Below are 16,871 nucleotides of genomic sequence, written 5' to 3'. Positions count from 1 at the left end.
CGGAAAAAATTCCGTTGCTAATTCGGCGTTGCAAAATTTTGCGACGGAAAATTTCAATTTCCGTCGCTAAATTGCGACGGAAAAAAATTCGTCGCAAATTAGCCACGAACTTTATCCGTCGCAAAATTCGTCGCAAATAATTCGTCGCAAATTAGCCACGAACTTTATTCGTCGCAAATAATTCGTCGCAAATTAGCCACGAACTTTATCCGTCGTAAATTCGTCGCAAATTAGCCACAAACTTTATTCGTCGCAAATTTCGTCGCAAATTAGCCACGAACTTTATCCGTCACAAATTAGCCACGACCTTTGTTCGTCGCAAATTAGCCACGACCTTTATTTGTCGCAAATTAGCCACGAACTGTATTCGTCGCAAATTAGCCATGAACTGTATTGGTCGCAAAATTCGTCGCTAAATATTCGTCGCAAATTATACACCATTTGGGCCATCAAATCTTGTCCATAGCAATAGCTACGAATTAATGAACATCATGTAATACATTCAAAACAATCAAAGGACACGAGACAATCATAGATTCCGCTTTAGAAACAGAAAACGAACAAACCAGACACAATGCCATATAATTGAAAAATATAACTGAAGGAAAGATGCTAGTCCGCAAAAAATAATGATATATGCAAAGTTGCAAAGTCTGACATGATTCTATTTGATATCCAATCTTATAATACATTTAAAACATTCAAAGGAGGCGGGACAACCATAGATTCTGCTTCAAAAACGAAAAATCGACAAACAAGACACAAGATTGGGCAGCTTTGGTACTCGACAGGACACCAGAAGCAGTCACTTTTGTCGACACCTGATGAAATGTGGATACATAAATAAATATATTCAATCAGTCTAGAATATAAAAGAAGCGTTTATGCATGGATGTGGAACTAGGTATAAAAAAACAAGTAGGAGGGTTAACAAAAAAACGTTTCAGAACGAACATCAATGTTCTTACATATGAATATGAGTCAACTTTGACATCCACTGTAGTTTTTTCACCCTTGTAAACCGTATTTCTGTCACCTACGAAAAATTAGATCCTTCTCCAAACAGCATTCAACAGTTTAATGACTTAGAGAGGTGAATTACCAACACCAATTCCCAGGAAGAGAGGACTCAAAGTCAATTAAGGCATGCATTTCTACAATGTTCAAATATCATGATTTTTTGTAATAAGCATGTCATCCTGGGATCTCTAAATTTTCAGTTTTTCGCAAGCAAAGAACCTAGTTGTAAGAAAGTTGTGCACAGAAAGTAATTGTAGGGCAGGAACATATTGGCCAAACTGCACTTATGGCACAAAAGATTGTGAAGCAAGCTTACCCCCGATTTTGAGAATTTTAACTAGAAAGGACCAAGAAAATCATCATCATCATCAGCAATCTCAGCATCATTGTGTCGCTCATCATTGTGCCCATCACCTATTGGATTGACGGGAGGTACAGGAGGAACCTCATCGTGATCGAGGTTGAGGTGTCGCATAATGATTTGCATTTGTTGTTCCTCTTATTTCTTCATCCTTCTCTACAAGTATATTTTTCAGTTGGCTCAATTCTTGGGTCATTTGCTCCTCAAGTTATGTCCTCCTTGGAACAGCCGCATTGGAGGATGAAGTTGCAGCATGATTCATTGTGTATACCCTTGACAAGGATCCCATCCCAAATATTTTTCCTTTTTTCATCCCACCCGTTGCCTCCACCCATAATGCCATACTGTCAACTGATGGCTCAGACGCAGCAACACCATCACCACCACTAGCATTGCTCATTAAAAGTTCATCATATTTTTCTTACATTAACAATATAGATGAAAATAAAATAACTTCATATATATAACTACCATAAATATTAAAAGCATTCACGGTTTTCATTCTAGTTTCCATAAAGTCCAAAGTATAACCTTACATACCTTAATAGCTTTTGCTTGATCGCAAGTCCATGTCTTATTTTTTTTTTGAAATGTGTTTTCAAATGTAGCTGCAAATGTCGGTTCCGTCCCCAATTCATGTGCCTACAAAATGTAAACATGAGTAATTGAATTAAATTAACTTATAACTTATTTAACAGACTTACCATTCGTTTTCGATGCTCCCCAATGTTGATAGAGCCCCCAGCATATGTGGCAGACCTTTCACTAGAACTAGAAGATCGATTCTTTTTATTCTGCTCACTGATTTGCTAATTCTTTTCAGTTTCCCAAATTCTGTTAATTTCCGTCCAATTGTCAGCTGTAATGAAAGCCGGCTTCACTTGCTTGATCTTTGCTCTATTCATCACATTTCGTATGTGATCACTGACTTTCTTCTTAAAAATTCTTCTCACTTCATTCTCTTCCTTTTCATCCCACCTGAACTTCCGCTGCAATCAATACAAAAACAACTGAAAGTTGTTATGATGGTCACATATCCATTACCATGCACCAGACAATTCGGCGATAGATTTTGTAAAGTTCATCTCGGGAAAAATATCTGGTTCGTTTAGTACCGAAAACTAAAGAGTTGTTCTGGTCCCTTTACATCATTCTTGACCATCAATATACTACACCGAACTTAGTTGGTGAGAAAATAGAATATTTAAAACTTACCTTGAACTCATTCCACCACAAATCTTTCACTTCTTGTGGAGCAGTGCTGTAATTAATATACTGCCCCATCCAATAGTTTTTGACTATTTTATTCAGTTCCCTCACAACAAACGTAGCATCCGTGAATCTGCAAACATACGGATATTGTGCAACATCGACAATTCAGTTGACATCCATATCTAAAACCATAAATATTATATATACTTACAAAATGAAGTACTTACAAATCTCCACATGGGCATATCATGATTCGGTTATCTTCTTCACCTGTGTTTCCCTCATTATTCGATTGTTTCGCTGAATAATAAGGTGGAACGGAAGGAGATGGATCTGAAGGAGATGGAACTGAAGGAGATTTAGTTTGCATGTGTCCAAGTCCCCTAACATGTTCTTGAGGGTTGGAGGAAGGGCCAACGTGTCCATGTTGTCCATCAGCATATAGTGGTTGAGGGTTAGATAAAAGGGCAGGAGAAGAGGAAAGGGACGGGGACGAGGACGAGGAAGAGGAAAGGGCTGGTCTTCTATGCATGTGACCTCCGTGTTTATATTGACAAGTAGGAAGGTTAGACAAATATGTAAAAAAAATATGAACACGTATTAGGGACACATAATGACGTACATGATGAAGCTTACCATTTTGTTTCAGAGAGCAAGAGATAAAGTTGAGGCTTTTCCGAAGCGGAAAATGTATCCTCTTAATTAACCAATGCCGAGTGTTTATGACGTGCAATTTCCTACGAACAAATATACTATGAATTGCACTCATTTTGATATCAAACATCAATATATGATCACGATATGCCATGCTAAGCCAACAATAGCCATAATTAACCACACGATCCACTTTCAAACCACACGATCATTCATCAAGTACAAGATCAACCAGGAAACATCAATTTCAGCCACATGATCTTCGTTCTCGGCCACACGATCATCAATCAACCCACACGATCAGGCCATAGTTAACCAATCAGCCACAATTAAGCAAATCAACCACACGATTAAACTAATTAACCATACGATTGGCATTAAACAACTAATCAACCACACGATCGTCATTGAACGCTTAATCAGCCACATGATCGACAAATTAACCAGGCGAACATCGATCAAAGCCACATGCAATCCTGAAATCGGCCCCTAACTTAGCCAACCAATCCGATACTAAACAATCCATAAACAAGTCTGATTAATACCCATTATACTAGGTAGGGTTTAGGGAGTCACTTACTTGGTTCAAGGCCAAGAAAAACCAAACAATGGGGCAAAATGGCCGGTCGGCCAGTGGCGGGCTTGGCGCGGGCGCAAGTGGCGACTAGTCAGCCAGGCGCTCGGCCACGGCCGGGCGAACTGGACGACGGACGGGCGAGCGGTTGGGCAAGAGGCTAGGCCACGGGCGATGGCTCGGCCACGGGCGAGCTGCCGGGCGCGCAGGCGACGACGGCTCAGCGGCGACGGGCGACGGCTCGGTGGCGACGAGCGAGCAGGCGATGGAGGCTCGGCCAGAACAGGGGAACTCAGAGGCGACGGCGAACGACGGTGGAGTTGGGCGGCGACGGCGTCGGGCGGCTGCTGGGCGGCGACGGCTACGAGCTCGGGCGAGGCGCGCGGGCGAGTTGGGCGACGGCGAGCTCGGCCAGCGAGCGGCGAGCACGCAGTGGAGCGGCGACACTCGCGGCTGCAAGCTCTGGGCACGCAGGCGACAACGGCGACGGCGGGCTAGCAGTCTGGCGGTGGGGACAACGCACGGCGGCTGGGCAGCGCTGGGTCGCGGCGGACACGGCGGTGAGCGAGCTGCTGCTTGCTCACGGAGGGGAGGGGAAGGCAGTCGGCAAAGGGGGGCACGGCGGCGGACGGGCGGTGCAGCTAGGCGGAGGCGGACGGCCGAACGGCGACGCGACGGCCGGACGAACAGCGGCGCAAGGCGGACGGCGAACGGCGGTGAGCAGCAAGGAAGAATGAAGCAGAAGCCGCGTCAAAGAGGAACGAAGGAGGAAGAGAAGAGAAAAAAAGAAAAGAAAGAAAAAGAAGAGAGAGAGGGAAGAAGTCTGCATGGGATAGAGGGGGAGGGGACGTGAGCGTGAGGTTGCGTGCGGCAGAGGGGAGAGGGAGAGAGAGAGGGGGAAAGAAAGTCAATATCCACTCAAGTGGAATCCAACGGTCTACGTTCGATTTCGCGACTGAAATGTGGATTCGCGGGCATTTTTCGAATCCGTCACAAAATCCGTCGCAAATTTGTGATGTATTCCACATTCGTAGCCATTTTTCGAATCCGTCGCAAATTTCGTCACAAATTTGCGACGGATTCGAAAAATGTCGACGAATCCACATTTCCGTCGCAAATTTGCGACGGATTCCAAAAAATGGCCGCGAATTTTGAATCCGTTGCAAATTCCGTCGCAAATTTGCGACGGAAATTGAGACCGATTCGAAAAATGGCCTTTATCAACATTTCCGTCACAAAATCCGTCGCAAATTTGCGACGGATTCGAAAATGGCCTTTATAAACATTTCTGTAGCAAATTTGCGACGGATTCGAAATTCCCGGCCATTTTTCGAATCCATCGCAAATTTGCGACGGATTTTGCGACGAAAGTGAAATTCGCGGCTATTTTTTCGAATCCGTCGCAAATTTGCGACGGAAATGTGGATAAAGGCCATTTTCGAATCCGTCGCAAATGTTGCGACGGATTCCACATTCGCGGCCATTTTTCGAATCCATCGCAAATTTGCGACGGATTTTGCAACCGAAATGTTGATAAAGGCCATTTTTCGAATCCGTCGCAAATTTTGCGACAGATTCCATATTCGCGGCTATTTTTCGAATCCGTGGCAAATTCCGTCACAAATTTGCGACGGATTTTGTGACGGAAATGTTGATAAAGGCCATTTTCTAATCAGTCGCAAAATCCGTCACAAATTTGCGACGGATTCGAAAAAATGGCCGCGAATTTCACTTCCATCACAAAATCCGTCGCAAATTTGCAACGGATTCGAAAAATAGCCATGTTTTTCGAATCCGTCGCAAATTTGCGACGGATTCGAAATTCGCGGCCATTTTCCGAATCCGTCGCAAAATCTGTCGTAAATTTGCAAACGATTTTGCGACGGATTCGAATTTCGCGGCCATTTTTGGAATCCGTCGCAAATTTGCGACGGAAATGTTGATAAAGGATATTTTCGAATCTGTCGCAAATTTGCGACGGATTCGAAATTCGCAGCCATTTTTGGATTCCGTCGCAAATTTGCGAAGGAATTTTTTCGCAAATTTGCGACGAATTCGAAAATGGCCGCGAATTTCACTTTCGTCGCTAATTCTTCGATGAACAGTAGCCACGAATAAGTTTTTGTTGTAAAATGAGCGACGAAATTAGCGACGATCCAAATCCAATGAAAAATAGAATATTGCAAATGTCATCGCACGAATAATATTTGACTTGTCGTCATTTAGCGACGAATTTGCCGACGATCAATTACATTAATAAGAATAATCAACAACAACAAAAATAATAACAACAACAACAACAACAACAATACTAATAATAATAATAATAATAATAATAATAATAATAACAAGAACAATAATAATAATTATGACAACCAAAATAACACATGTCGCAATAATAATTACACATCATTAGTATTTTGTCACAAAAATTTTAATCTTCATGTTCGTCTTCGTCTTCGTCTTTGTCTTCTCCTTCGTCTTCGTCTTCGTCTTGATCAGCATCTTCGTCCTCGTCTTGATCTTGATCTTGATCTTGATCTTCATCTTCTTCATGAGCATCATCTTCATCATCTGTCTCAAAATCAGATTCTGTATCACCTTCTACATTTAATTCGCAAATTTCAGTTGGATCCACATCTATCATTGCTCCACATGGATCTCGTAAAGTTGGAATGTTATATTCCTTAGTTTCAACCGTGTTACAAACTTCCTCTTGTTGATAGGCTCTATCCTTCCAGTGTTCCTCGATTTTTCTCCGTGCTTTGATTTTACATACAGCCCACCAATTAGCTTTGTCACGTTTCAAACTAGGATATGATGCATAAGATACTTGAATTGCTTGTTGTGCCAAGACAAATGGTTCATATTTCATATATCTTTTCTTGTGATTTATTTCAACCAAATTAAACTTCGTATGCACCTTCATTCCTTTGACGGGGTCGAACCACTTGCACTTAAATAACACAACCCGCATTAATGGTCCATGGTACTCTATCTCTATGATTTCATCCAACAAGTCATAAAAATCATCTTTTGAACTGTCACCATTGGATGACCGAACACACCCACCACTATTCATTGTGGCTTTTCCCATTTCATATTCTTGAGTGTGAAAATTATATCCGTTTATGAAATATGCTGGCCAACTTCGTACTCTTAACTTTGGACCCCATGACAGATGATATATCAATCATTGCTCTCCAAGTTCATCATGATTACTGTGAACCTAAGGTTACACACGCAAAGTCAATAATATATATTTTAATAAATGATGTATAAAATATTAATAACTTGGTTTTGGTCCATAGGCAACTTACATATGTTTTGAACCATGCTGCAAATTGTTCATCGCACAAACGGTCAAACTCATTTAGTGGTAGTACATACATTGAAGTTTGGAAAATCCTAGTAATAAATACCATTTATATATTAGCAAATATTTGACACACAATACATATATTTGCAAATTTACACTTACTCTAAGTATGGCTCGACTTTTGGGTAGTTCAGTAAAATATATGTATGGGCTGCATGCCATTCTTCGCCTGTTAAGTAACGAAACTTAGATGCGCCGCTTGGTCGACCTAGATAATTGAAAATAGAGAATGATTTGCAATTGGGATCAATGGGGCCCTCATCATTTCTGCCTGCTCTCCGCCTCTTGCACTGCACGTGCGGCTCAAAATAGTATGATGTAAATGTTGTCACTTCTTCCACAATATATGCATTACAAATTGAAGCTTCAACACATACCTTATTCTTCACTTTTTTCTTCAAATGATATAAGAATCTAGTTGCAATAGAAAGAAGCTTATCGGAACATAATATATAATAAAGTAATTTGAACTTTATTTTAAAAAAATTTTACCTCTCAAATGGATACATCCATCGAAATTGGACGGGACTTGTAACTTTGGCCTCATAAGGCAAGTGAACTAAGAGATGCTCCATCAAATCAAAAAACGATGGAGGAAATATCCTTCCTAAGTTGCAAAGAATAATTGGAATATCTCTCTCTAGTTTCTCCATGTGTGATGCTTTTAACACTGTCGAGCAAATATCATGCATGAAATTACTTAACTCTGTAATGGCGTCCCATACAAAGTTCGGTAGAACTTCCTTGAAAGCTATTGGAATTAGTCTTTCCATAAATATGTGACAATCAGACTCTTCAAACCTGTCAACTTGCATTCATTCAAATCAACACATCTCCCGAGGTTCGAAGCATATCCATCAGGAAACCGCACAGATTTCAACCATTGACAAACAACTCGTCTCTGCTCCTTATCCAATGTATAAACTGCTTTTGGTTTTGGTCCCCTGCTGCTTGCATCCACATCTAGTGTTGGCCGATCACAAATATTTCTTATATCTTTTCTTGCGTTCAAGTTGTCTTTTATTTTTCCGGTGATATCCATCACAGTATTTATGACATTGTCGAAAACATTCTTTTCTATGTGCATGACGTCAAGATTATGATGAATAAGATGGGCCGTCCAATATGGTAGATCTCAAAATATACTGCGTTTAGTCCACTTATGTATACTTCCGTATGCAATAGTCGTGCCGTGAGGGTTCTAAACAACAGTTGGAAAGTCCTGCACCCGCTCCCAAATTTGATCACCGGTCAACCTCAATGGTGGATGTGTTCTTTCAGTCCTATTCTTGATGAACTCTTTTTTATTCCTTCTAAATGTATGATTTATCTATAAAAATTATCTATGACAGTCAAAATAGCTAGGCTTCTTTCCATGTTTTAATCTAAATGACTTTGATCTCTCCAAACATATCGGACATCCTAAGATCCCAACTGTACTCCATCCAGATAACATTCTGTAAGCTGAAAAGTCATTTATCGTTCAAAGAAGAGCAGCCTTCATTACAAATGTTTGATCGGTAGAAACATCATATGTAAGGACACCTTCATCCCATAGCCATTGTAACTCTTCAATCAATAGTTGCATATAAATATCTATTAACTTTTTCGGATTTTGCGGGCCAGTCACGATCAATGTCAAAAACATATAAGGTGTCTTCATGCACATAGCAGGTGAAAGATTGTACGTCGTTAAGATAACTAGCCAATATGAATAACTTTTTCCTGATTTCCCAAATGGGGCAAATCCATCAGCACAAAGACCTAACCTGATATTTCGAGGCTCTATCGCAAACTCAGGGTATGTTCTATCAAAATGTTTCCAAGCCTCTGCATCTGAAGGATGACACATTAGACCCTCTTCTGTTTCATGATTTGCATGTCAAGTCATGTGTTCAGCAGTGGCTTGAGACGCATAAAGCCTTTGCAATATGGGGATTAAGGGCAGATAAAACATTTGCTTGCATGGTTTACGCTTCTGATTACGACCCTGCCTCTTGTTAATCTTGTACCTAGGTTGACTATAGAATTTGCAAGATTCTGCATTTTCGTCATCTCTCCAATATAACATACAACCCTTACTACATGCATCAATCCTTACAATCGGAAGACCTAAGTTATCCACTAGCTTTTTCATATCGTCAAAATCACTTGGCATGATGTTATCACGAGGCATTGTTTCCCGCATTACTTCAACAAAAGAGTTGAAGCAATCTACAGACACATTATGCTCTGCCTTGATATTTAACGTCTTCTTGCATCCGATAACTTAGTGTGGTTGTCACAACCTGCCCATAAAGGTTCATCTCGCGCTTTCAACACTTCCCGGAACCGATTAGATGGAAAAGTTTCATTACACACATTCTCATCAAAACCCGTTACTCCTATCTCTTCCAATTGTGATGCATGACTAGTACCCACTTGTTCAAGTGTAGGAGTAAAACTAATACTTGCATGGTTCGATTCTGAAACAAAATTCTGACCAGCTGCATCAATCACCATCCTCTCGTATGGGTTCAATTGGTCATAATAGCTACATTCTTCCCTAACTAAAAATTGGTCATTTCTTCGATATCCTTCATCAGATATAAATGGTTCACCATGGCAAGTCCAATTATAATAGTTCGGAGTAAACCCAAATCTACAAAGATATTCTCTAACTTTATCACACACATGAAATTTACCATTACTGCACTTTTTACACAGACACCTTAACTTATTTACATCCATGAACTCATATTTACTACTAACAAAGTCTAAAAATAGTTCCAACCTAGTACAAAACTCATCGGTCAATCCTCGATGTCCAGGTAAGTTCTTATTATACATCCAAGCCTTGTCTCTTTGCATTGTGTCCGTATAAAAATAAAAAAATCTCGTAAAATATTAAAAATATCATATCTACTGTTCTTAATTAAAACCATAAAATTATAAAAATTAAAATTTTGTTTTTGACTCAACAATTACTTTGAAATTGAAAAAAAATGAAAAAATTACCATGTAAAGAAGACTTACCCAAATATTTGACTGAAATTTTTGTAGTAGAAAGTGGTCAATTTGATGAGAATTGCAACATTCACTTGGATTGCAAGACTTTCAAATGGACACGTACCTAAAAAAAAAGAAAAATCGCTTAAGATTCATTTTTTAATAATTTTTATTTTTTTCGAATTTTTTTTTAATTTTTTTAATTTTGTTTTTTTCCCCTATATTTTTCTCCGGTTGCCGGTCCGACGACCGGCTGAGGCCGGCGAGTTCGACCTCGCAGGCCATGGGCGAGGCCGCTCGGCCTCCCCCAGATCTGGGGGAGGCCGAGCGGCCTCGCCATTGCCGCCGGTCAACCTCGCCGTCGCCCAGATCTGGGCGATGGCGAGGTTGACGGCCATGGGGGGAGGCCGAGCGGCCTCGCCCCAAGATCTGGGGGATGCCGAGCGGCCTCGCCCCATGGCCGGCGAGGTCTCGCCGGTCGCTGGACCGGCGACCGGCGAAGAAGTTAGGAAAAAAAAATAAAAAAATAGTCAATAAAATAAAAAAATTCGAATCCAGCAATGAATAGTTTTGCGACGAACCGTATTCGTCGCCAATTAGTCACGAAGTTAGCTATGATACTTACTGGTAGAAAAACTTTACCGAGATTGATTTGTGCGCGCACGGATAGGTTTATCGAGAGAAACGAAAGAGGGAGAAGGAGGGAGAAAAGCGAGGGGGTATATGAGGAATCAGTACAAAGAGAGAAATTGAGGGCGGGGGTGGATATCACAAAAGTTATTTTCCGTCATAAATTACAAATTAGCGACAAATTCGTTTTCGTCGCAAATTAGCGACAGTAAAAAAATCCGTCGCTAATTTCGTTGCAAAATAGTAAATTTCGTTGCATAAATTAGCGACGGAAAATAAATCCGTCGCTAATTCCGTCGCAAATTAGCGACGACTAATTTTTCGTCGCTAATTTGCGACGGAATTAGCGACGACCAATTTTCCGTCGCTAATTTGCAAAGGAATTAGCAACGGATTTATTTTCCGTCGCTAATTTGCGATGAATTTTTATTTCGTGGCAAATTCCGTCGCAAATTTTGTCGCAAATTAACTACGAAAAATTCCCCGTCGCAAATTTCCGTGGCAAAATCCATGTTTTTTTGTAGTGAAAGCTATCAGACTAGATCGAGAGAGGAAAGCTCCTAGATATATACTTGATTGGGAGAAAATCAAGAACAAGAAAAAAGAAAAGCAAATCAACCAAAGAAAAAGGGAGAGGAGGGAGAGATTTAGCTCAATGTCCTCCCCTCCAAGGAGGTCGAAGAAGAGAGAGAGAGAATCTTTGGGAGGAGAGAGAGGCCACTTGAAAGAATATTTTAGGTAAATTCTGAGTACTAAAGTACCTAGGTCGTAGAAGAATTGATTGTCTAAGATTTAGTTCATCTAAATTATATATGAATTTATATGAGTTCTTTATTAATTGATGAAGAGCATCAGAGTTGCATATCGCCCAGGCACAAGTCTTAAAAAAATTTCAACACAAGATACTCATGGCTCCATAGATGGCCGTTTAAGGCTAGTCAGCGAAGCCCATTATTCAGTTTCCACTTTTGAAGAAGCATAGGGTTATAAAAAAAGGACCAAGATCAATATTCTTCGACTCTCATTCTATCCAATCATCTTTAAAACGAAGTCCAATAGTACCCTGGTCCAACTAAGAGTGCCTCACATCCTCAGTGCCACATTCCCTCTTCATGGTTGATTCAAATGGAATGGTTGGAAATTGAAACTAGGGCTTGCACTTGCCCACGTTCTGGCTTAGGGCATGAATAGGGAGCTAAAGGTTCTCTATAGAACAGAGAGGTGAAGATGAAGAAGAAGTGGTTTCCGGGCAAGGACAGAATAATTTACATAATGAATAGGAGAGAGAAACTCAGAAAGGAGGAAAAAGGTGGGGATGAGGGATAGGAGTCACATAGTTTAGATGAGGGCGGCGATTAGAAGAAGCGTCTTGGGGCAGACTACCGCTCGTAAGAGGGTGGAGAAGAGCTCCATCGGAGAAGAGAGCCTAATTGTAGATTAATGATATATTTGCTCGTAATTTTTAGGCTGTATTTTTTTTTTGGGTTGCCAAAATTTCTTTACATTTCATCGCAGAATAACATGAGCGTACGTTGTTAAGTGGGTTTCAGAACATAATATATCCTATAAGGGTTGACGAGACTTGAAAGCCCAACCGTGAGAAAGAGCTTTTCAAATTTGGGCTTTGACAACCCAATTCACTACTCTATTTGTTTCTCTTGAGTAATAGGCTACTTAGAGATCTAAGTAATTGATAAATAAATCTTGATACTCCAGTACACACTCGTCCCAAATTGATTGATCTGTGCCCAACAGTATACTTATCAAAGTTAAAACTATCCGACTCAAGACTCCAACTCTCTTCTGATTGTGGAAGGAAAAATCTTAGGGTTTCCAAGAAACTAGGGTTTCAGCTTGATAAGTGGAAATCAAACAGGCCCTTACTTTTTCATAGGATACTTTTTTTTTGTCAGACATAGGATACTTGAAAAAATAACGAAAGACACTTACATTTATTGCACACCGATTTGAAATGATCCCGAACTTAAAGAACTAATCAGAATCGTATAGATGATAAAGTGCTAGATTCAAAAGCTTGGGGATTATTAGTTTCTTTTTCTTATTCCCTCCTCCTCTACAAATTTTTCAAGACGAAATCGTTTAATCACACGAATTATGCTTTCATTCGTTACATTCACCGAATTTGTTCGAGTACAACTTCATCACCTTTTTGTATGTGCTCAACAGGTGCATTCTAGAGAAGCCATAGTAACATGTACGACTTGCATTTTCCTATTAGACCAAGAATTTATTGCTCTTGAGTTGGGAATGGTTGCTTGGCGGGATAGTCGATGGGTGTGAAACCAAAGCCGTTTATGTCTATGCATTTTGATTGCAAAGCTGCAAGATTCGTTGCTAATAAAGCTTATGTTAGCAAGAGAACACGCATTCATTATATCCTAAAGCTGTTATTGAAACGTGGAGTTGTATAGATCAATTATGTGAAGTTAGAAATGAATTTTGGCAGACTGATAAACCTTTGAAAGGAAACATATAGTTGAATCATCGAAATGTGACTTATGCAAATTTGAAATGTCAACAAAAGTGGTAACACAACTTGTGATTGGAGATCCCATGAAGTAGGTTCTTGTGGGTACCAACAAGTCACCTCTTGATACTGTTGAACCAAAATTTATTTAAGTCCCTTCTATGGTGTGTGGTTGGTGTTGAACTGCATATCAAACAAAAATTGATTTAAGCTCCGAACGAATTCCATGTCGATTATGGGTGGTGAATTTTATCTGCAGTGTATACTTGATGGAATCACCTACAAGTGTAGAGTGAGGCCACTCTTATGAGATTCATGGCCGAATCTCTAGAGCATTCGTTAATAATCAGCTGCGCACACATCCTATCAACACAAGCCCACGTTCAATGACGGAAATTGTTTGGGGAAGGGGGTGTAATGTGGTTTGTGAGAACCCTAGTTTACAATAAGATTCCTTTGTTTTATAGAAGCTATAAGCTTTACTATGGTCATATATGTTTTTTCCCAATTTTGTAGGTCTGGTTCATAATTTAAAAGATATCAGATATGATGCATTACCCTCTAGTATGAAACCAGCTTTTATCTCTTCTTTTCATTGATAAATCTTTTTTAAATATGTGGGGGGATTGTTGTATAAAATATTTCACAAAGCTTGTTTTCCTTGCATTTACTTATCCTTCATTGCTTTGAAAGCTCTCTCACTTTAATTTTACTGATGGGTTTATTTTTGTTTAGCCTTGTTGCAACAAGAAAAAGGTGTCAAGATCGCGCACATGAAATTAGGCTGAAGTAAGTGCAAAATTCAATTTTGCACTCGCACACGAGATATATGCAAGGCCTAGTTTCTTGTTACCAAATTTTTTTATTTTGAGACCTTATCTGGATACCTCTTATCCCTCAAATGGCCCTCGAGTCTTCATGGCCGTGATTCTCACCTCCAAAGAAAACTATACATCTCCTTTCGATATGAATCATATCTTATATGGTCGTTCTCGTTTAGCAGCCAATTGTCGAGACAGGGCTTTGGATTCTCTTTGACTAGCCCGGTGTCTCTCTTATATGTTCATAGGGTACGCCGGAAAATCCGCAGATCAGCCAAGTGGGCGATGCGGTACATAAACCGGCCCCCTAGCAGAGCATGAGGAGGGTCGTAGCGTGTCCTATGCAATGTTGGCGCAAAAACGCATTTACCGAGGTCGGAACAGCACAGAAGAGAGATTGGACGAATCCTTCTCCCTATTGTTTTCTGAGTCATCGCGGCGGGTGCGCGTTCTGTACTTTCAGCGGGCAAAGCTCAACGATTAGCGTCTTTCTCTTCTTCGGTAGAGCGGCAGAAGACTTCTTCAGTTCAGGAAAGAGTCGAGGAGATTAAAAAAAAAAGACAGATCTTTCCCACTTGCCGCATCAAGCGCACGTGATCCATAGTCGCCATTGTCGCGTAAGACATGTCCATAGTGGATTTCTGGCCACACCCACATGGACTCATGTGCAACACAAGTTACTTGTATTCTATCATGAACTGATCTTATCAACGTGCCCGCCATCTTTGATTTCCGCTTGACTTATAACCCCATGTGTCGACTGCCAAAAGGAATAGCACTTCCCGGTTTTGCTGTTCGAGTATTGCATGTGTCGATCGCGGTCGCGGCATCCAAACCTATCCGGAACCTTATTATATGCAAATCCTCGGGATATATAATAACGTAATGACCGGTAAGTTCGTTAATCATAAGGTGACAATCATTGAAAACCCCGTTTCCCAAGTTGTAGCCAACCACAATCCCACACTCTTCCCACTACTTAACGTGGTTTCCGCCTCTGATACAATCCTTTGCATTAAAACCCTAGCATGTGAATTGATTCCCCACCGTACCCATATAAATATCATTAGCTTTAATTAGTGTTTAACATCAATCTTGATCAAACCCTTCTCTCTTTCTCTCTCTAGAATGGCATTGTTTTCATGTGGGCTATTGGGAACTCTCCTCCTCCTTTCTTCCTTCCACTCCCTCGCATTCTCAGTGCCATCTAGACGTCTCCTAGCCACTTCTAGCACTGTAATCCGGCAATACCTGGCGCCGCACAACGCCGTGAGGTCGAAGCTCGGCCTCCCGCCCCTCCAGTGGAGCGAGGCCCTCGCGAGCTACGCCTCCTGGTGGGCCCACCAGCGGCGAGGAGACTGCGCCCTCATCCACTCGAGCAGCGACTATGGCGAGAACCTCTTCTGGGGAGGCGGCCATGCGTGGAGGCCGCGGGATGCCGTCGCCGCGTGGGCTGCCGAGGGACCCTACTACGACTACGGCACCAACACATGTGCGCCGAACCGAGATTGCACGCATTACACGCAAGTGGTGTGGAGGCAGAGTCTCCGAATTGGGTGTGCTAGAGTCATTTGCGTGAACGGGGACACGTTCATAACTTGTAACTACGATCCTCATGGTAATGTGATCGGCCAAAGGCCATACTGAAAATAAAATAAAATTGGACGTTGATTTGATAGAATTGATTCAGTTTTAGAGGTCGATCCTCATGATGTATCGATTTTGTGCATAAAAATACTGATCGATAGGTTTCAAAATTCCTCAAACTTGGGAAGTTTTGTTTCGGATTACATTGAAGTCGACCTGCAACGAAATCTCACGCCTGTGATCTGCAATTGGTTAGGTCGACTGGTGTTAGGCTTGTGATTGAGCGTTATGTTGTCAATTGGTTATGTCGATGAGCTCGGATCTAGGCAATATATTCTCTTATTCTTCATTAGCAAGTTTGACGAGGCACTTATGATTATATTTGCAAAATTGTGAAAAACTAAAAATTGACGGCACCTTTAATTTTCAATGTACTTTTAATGGGAGAAGTTAATTTTTCTATGGGAAGCAAGACGGGAAGTAAGATATACCGAAAAATTGATACTCTATAGTAAATAAATAGAAGAAAAATGGTCAATAGGCATGTGGTCTTATTGGTAAAGGGATTGGGATGTAGGATCGGAGAATATAAGGTCCGGGGTTTAATCTCCGTGAGCACCGTACACGCATGTACGTAGAAGAGAGGAGTGAGATAGCAATCAAGGGAGAAAAATGAAAGAGAAAAGTTTAGGTTATGTGTCATTGATTAATGTACAGGACAATGTGTCACACTTTTCATAAGGCTAAAGAGAAATTTAATTGTCTTTATAGTGCAATTAACTTCATCCTTCCACTACACGAGAAATTTAGAATGTTTTTCTCGTTTTCTTTTATTTTTTGAATTGTACATACGTGTTTATTCTCGACTATTGAAAAATATATTAAAATGTCCGTCTAATTATTCATTTTTAGCAAAGAATGTAAGTTTTTTTTTTTAAATTTCTCCATTTAATTAAGATTATGAATTATATAATTTAGCTTATAATGTTGCATGAGGAATATAAGCTAATTGCACATGCTCGTAAATCGTCCATGAAAGTAAGTATATATTATGAAAAGAAAGCACGAGGGAGGCTCAAGATTCACATTGAAATTTAATTTGTATTAATGGGAGTCCAACAAAAATTATGAGTTTGAGCTTGAGATAGAAGGACTTC

At 40.6% G+C, this 16,871-nt stretch overlaps 1 protein-coding gene across 1 annotated transcript; it reads left to right on the top strand.

Annotated features, from left to right (window-relative positions):
- Window positions 1-15,255: 15,255 nt before the first annotated feature.
- Window positions 15,256-15,781, top strand: LOC115671380 (pathogenesis-related protein 1). The gene has a single exon (XM_030592923.2). It carries the CDS (start codon window positions 15,256-15,258, stop codon window positions 15,772-15,774), a length of 519 nt encoding a protein of 172 aa, XP_030448783.1. The 3' UTR covers window positions 15,775-15,781.
- The last annotated feature ends 1,090 nt before the right edge of the window (window positions 15,782-16,871 follow it).

Source organism: Syzygium oleosum, unplaced genomic scaffold (assembly GCF_021117445.2).
Source record: "Syzygium oleosum isolate NSW1041296 unplaced genomic scaffold, Sole_v2.1 Sole_v2.16, whole genome shotgun sequence".
NCBI classification, from domain to species: Eukaryota; Viridiplantae; Streptophyta; class Magnoliopsida; order Myrtales; family Myrtaceae; genus Syzygium; species Syzygium oleosum.
The sequence above is the reverse complement of the archived record's forward strand: the minus strand, read 5'-3'. Positions and strand labels throughout refer to the sequence as shown.